The 5,540-nt window shown below is 39.9% G+C and overlaps 1 protein-coding gene across 2 annotated transcripts in view; it reads right to left on the bottom strand.

The window, feature by feature from the left end:
* Positions 1–5,540, bottom strand: part of COG3 (component of oligomeric golgi complex 3) — a 76,706-nt gene that overhangs the window by 59,656 nt on the left and 11,510 nt on the right. For both annotated transcript variants that reach the window (XM_011940000.1, XM_011940009.1), the window contains exon 2: positions 1,454–1,600. In XM_011940000.1, coding sequence (XP_011795390.1) covers positions 1,454–1,600 — 147 coding nt within the window. The remainder of the gene's footprint in view (positions 1–1,453; positions 1,601–5,540) is intronic.

Here is a 5,540-nt window from a genome sequence, read left to right on the forward strand (position 1 = left end):
CGTGGTGGCATATGCTTGTAATACCAGCCAGATGGGAGGCTGAGGCATGAGAATTGCTTGAACCCGGGAGGTGGAGCTTGCAGTGAGCCGAGATCATCCACTGCACTCCAGCCTGGGTGTCAGAGCAAGACTCCATCTCAAAAACAAACAAACAAACAAAAAACCAGAATATGGACTCTGGTATCAGCTAGCCCTGGATCTGAATTCTGGCCTGAAAAATGTCTATTATTTAAAAGGGGGGTGTGGGGAGTTGACCTTAAACAAGTATGAAGAAACTTTTTGGGGTGATAGAAATGTTTTATATCTTAATTATGGTTGTTAGTTACATACATAGGTAAATACACTTTTCAAAACTCATTGAGCTGACACTCAAAATGAATACATAGTATTGTACATAAATTATAAGTCAGTATATCAGTTTTTTTAATTTTAAAGGGAGAACAGGTACAAGTTTCATCCAGAAGATTTTTTTTAAGCAGTTCAAACTAGTTTATAGACGTGGTGCAAGACTACCTTCAAGTGAACTTGAGAACACTGAATCTCAAGTAAGATTCAATGTCATGGGTATACAAGAGGCTTGCCATGTACCTTGGCTATCATTTGCTGAGCATTTACTGGGTACTTGCTACACAATGCATTTACATGCATTATCTTATTTAACGCTCACAAAAATCCTACGAAATAATATATAATTATTCCTGTTTTATATATTAGGAAACTAAAGATCTAAGAAGCTAAGTAATTTGCCTAAGCTCACAAAAATGCTAAATGATGGAGCTGACTTTCAGGTGCAGGTCAGCCTAGCTCAGGAACTGGAATTCTTCATCGGTTTGTAAAACTGCCTCTCTCGACTTACTATATATGCAATCCAGTTCCAATACATGTACTTTATGTTTTATTTGGTAAATGCCTCAACTTTGACTCTTAATAGAACAAGGAAGAGGAGACAAGGAAAGTGGCAGACGAAACTACTATAAGCTTAGGTTTCTAATGAGGAATGAACAAAAACCAAGAAAAAGTTACACATGCTAAATTACTGAAAAATAACTACAAGTGTTAATATTAAAAGAATATTTGGGTTTTTAAAAAAGGGACTACCTAGCAACAAGTGAGATGGAGGGGTACCCATGCACATACTGAGGGAACAGGTTAACAGCAGACAGACACTGGGGGAAGTCGAAAGGGCACAAGACATTAGAACCTCAATAATCTATCAACGTCCAAATGTGGAATATCATGTTTTTCACATACATCATAACTATATTTGGGCAACAGATTCATTTAAAACACTTAAACAGCCACAACTAATGCAAAATCAAGAATGTTCTAGAAAGACTTGATGTTAACTATGGTGACAAATGTTCAGAACTTTTAATTAGGACTTTTTTTTATCAGCCTTGTCTTGAGACATCTGAAATAATCAAACATCCTTAGAAAACATACTGCAATTCACCTGCTGTGCGGTTTCAATTCTTTCTTCTTCCATTCCTAAGGAAGTGAAGCCCTTCAAGAGAATGTCTTCTGTAGATTCAGGCACTACTGAAGTCAGTTCAATGGGCAGTGACTGGGATGTTAAACTGCACAAGTCTTCAATTGGAAGCTTGAAAAAAGAGAGTAACAAAGATATTTAAGTAACTTAAAAATTACCTGAACTTAACTCAAGATTGGGTTTCCATCTCAGTTGTTTTGAAATAGAAAAAATATTTTCTATTAAATCATATTAAGTTAATAAATACTATATAATACTAACACTTTAGGCTCTATGTTAAATGCTAGTCTCAAAATATAAACATGACACTGATGTCCCACCATTAGTAAGCTTTTTTTTTTTTTTTTTGGTGACAGGGTCTTGCTCTGTCGTCCAGGCTGACATGCCAGGCGCCACCTCAGCTCACTGCAACCTCTGCCTCCAGAGTTCAAGGCATCCTCCCACCTCAGTCTCCAAGTAGCTGAGACTACAGGCACGTACCACCACGCCCAGATAATTTTTGTATTTTTGGTAGAGTTGGGGGTCTAGACATGTTGCCCAGGCTGGCCTCAAACTCCTGGGCTCAAGAGATCCCCCCACCTTAGCCTCCCAAAGTGCTGGGATTACAGGCATGAGCCACCACATCTGGTGTGAGTTAGTTTTCTAAGAAGGGTGGTAAATCTGTGCTAATCCACACACATTTTCTCACTTGAGCCTCTTGTGAACTACCACCAGGCAAAGAGAAAACCTGTGTGCTATTGAAAGTAGCTTGCCCTCCCTGGTATCTAACACAAAAGTCTGACCAACTAACAGGATTAACAAATCACACCCAATGACTGGGTTCAGTGGCTCACGCCTGTAATCCCAGCACTTTGAGAGGCAGAGTTGGGTGGATCACTTGAGCCCAGGAGTTTGAGACTAGCCTGGGCAACATAGTGAAACCTCCGTCTCTACTAAAACTACGAAAAAAAAATAAAAATTAGCTGGGTGTGGTGGCACATATCTGTGGTCCAGCAACTTGGGAGGTTGAGATGGGAGGATCACCTGAGCCAGGAGGTGGAGGCTGCAGTGAGTCGAGGTCGTGCCACTGCACTCGAGTGAGGCCCTGTCTAAAAAAATAAATAAATAAATCACACCCAATAATTAATTAGAAATAAACATTACCTCCTCCTACCATTTCCACCTACCCACTGGCACATCTCACCACACTTTCCTGCTGACAAATTTTGAAATTACAACTGAATAAGAAGAATTTTAGAGTTTCCCATCAGTTTCAGAAGAGGCCCACTGACAAGGTCTCACTTTGACAATATTAGATCTACAGTACTTTCTAGTTCTCCACTACCAAAGAAAGGTCAGGTGTTTATTTATAGTCATACAGACAAACTGTTTTTAGACCAAAACAAAGGGAAAATAGATGCTGGGGAAACTAAAAGGGCCTAATTGTTTAGGTTCAATTCCAGTTTTCAGCCCTCAGTTCTTAGTTTATGACATTTAAGGTCCACTGATATAAGACATGATCCAAGGTCTTAGGAAGTTGCTGCCCTGTCTACTTTCTAAATATAGAAGTTTCATCTGAAGATGGCATTTTCTCTTCAAAGCTAAAATAAGCTAGGTACAAAATGCACCACTAATTTAGAAACACTGTCCTTTAAAAATAGGGTTGTGTATGGGTTCAAATAGGGCTATACTTATGGTACAGTAAAGTACATTACAATGCAGCCTAGTTAGAATCCTGCTCCTGTTCATTTACAAGCTGTGTGACATTGGGCAAATTACTTGATGTTTCTAATCCTCAATTTCTTCTCTTAGCTGATACAGATACAGTATCCGTATCATAAGGCTACTATAAAAAGTAAAAAAGAAAACAAAGATGTGGGAAAATCAGCTTGTTGGAATGCCGGGAAGCTGCAGACAAAGTGTTCAGGAAGGTCCTTGATCTGTCTTCTCCCCACAAATGAGCCTGGCTCAAGAGTCAGGAGGGTCCTGGGTGTAGGCTAATAGGCCTCATTAAGGGCATCACTTGCTCATGTAAACTCTTTCTGAATGGTAACACAATCCCTGAGTATAAAAGGACTGTGGCTCAGTAAGAATTAAGTTTCTCAAATCCAGTAAGAATTTATCCTGAGTCTGAAGTGTCATCAGCAACTGTGTGCTGCCACTAGAGGTTCTGGAGGAGAGAGGAAGCTGTGCTGGGATAAGCAGCATCTACACCTGCTCTGCGGAAACCTTCCAATGAGCAACATGAGCTGTCTCCTTGGGGAGCCACCCAAGGCTCAAGGTAAACCACCTGAAGCAATGCTGCATGTAAAGCACTTAGCACAGACCCGACACATAGTAAGCAATACATTTGAGTACTGATATTATATTATTATTATTATTCCTATCTACTAGCAGCAACAGAGTAAGTTTATAAATCTAATTGACTTCTTGTAAAGCTGTCTGTACAAAATTATATTTTATTAGCAGTAAAATTTAGTTCTATATGAATAGATCATGAAAAATTCAATCACATAATTCTATCAGCACTGTTTACATAATATCTAAGGGGTGCTGGGGTGATCAGGCTCAGATTTGGAAAATATACCAGAAAACACATGAAAGTTAGGCTAGGATGAAGAAAGCTGAAAGAAATGTTGATTGCACCCTCACAATAACAAAAAGTCAAATAATCCACAAGATTGTAACTAGTCTTGAATCCATCAGTGTTGCAGAGTAACCAAGCAGATAAAAATTGGGGCAGCGACAGGCACCTCCAGGAAGAGACAGACTGCAAGCACTGGCTCACCTGTGACAAATCATGGGGAAAAGAGATGGCAAACATTACAAGAGAAAACAGGCTGGGTGCGGTAGCTCAAGCCTGTAATCCCAGCACTTTGAGAGGCCGAGATGGGTGGATCATGAGGTCAGAAGATCAAGACCATCCTGGCTAACACGATGAAACCCCCATCTCTACTAAAAATACAAAAAATTAGCTGGGCGTGGTGGCGGGCGCCTGTAGTCCCAGCTACTCGGGAGGCTGAGGCAGGAGAATGGCGTGAACCCGGGAGGCGGAGCTCGCAGTGAGCTGAGATCACACCACTGCACTGCAGCATGGGCGACAGAGTGAGACTCCGTCTTGAAAAAAATAAAAAGAGAGAGAGAGAAAACAGCTCAGTCAAAAGACAAAGCAATCAACAGAGCCAGCCTCAGATGAGCAAGAGACTAGAACTAACAGACAAGGAATCTAAAATAACTGTAATTAACATGTTAAAGGCTCTGCTGTAACACACAGATAAGCAGTATGAACAGATATAAAATTTCAACAGAAAACTGAAAACTGTGTCAAAAGGAAATGTGACAAATAAAAATAATGGTAACAAAGATGAAGAATACCTGCAATGGGCTCATCAGTACACACAACACAGTTAAGGGGAAAAAAATCAGTGAACTTGAAGTTAGGTCAATAAAAATCACCCAAAATGGATCATACAGAGAAAACAGACCGGGAAAATAAAAACTCAACATAGCATCCAAGAATTGTGTGATGATATCAAATTATATGATTATGTGTAAATGGGATCCCAAAAGAAGAAGAACAAGAGAGAACAGGGTGGAAGAAATATTTGAAGAAATAACTGTTGAGAATTCTACAAAAATAATGAAAGATATAAAACTACAGCTCTACAGAATTCGGAGAATCCCAAGTAGAATACACACATACACACAGGCAAACCCCTCTATGCGCATCATATTCAAACTCTTAAAAACCAAAGATAAAAGCTTGAAGGCAGCCAGAGGGAAAAAGGCATATTCTACACAGTGAAATAAAGGTAAAAATTACAGCAGACTTCTCATCAAAAACACAAGCCAGAAGACAACAGACTGATACCTTTAAAATGTCAAAAGAAAAACACTCAAGTCAGAGTTCTACACCTACAGAGAATTATCTGTTTAAAATGAAGGAGAAATAAGTACTGTTTAAAACAAACAGAAGCGCCAGGCACGGTGGCTCACGCCTGTAATCCCAGCACTTTGGGAGGCCGAGGCAGGTGGATCACCTGAGGTCAGGAGTCCAGGACCAGCCTAGCTA

The sequence above is a fragment of the Colobus angolensis genome, unplaced genomic scaffold, assembly GCF_000951035.1.
Source record: "Colobus angolensis palliatus isolate OR3802 unplaced genomic scaffold, Cang.pa_1.0 Scaffold101, whole genome shotgun sequence".
Taxonomy (NCBI): domain Eukaryota; kingdom Metazoa; phylum Chordata; class Mammalia; order Primates; family Cercopithecidae; genus Colobus; species Colobus angolensis.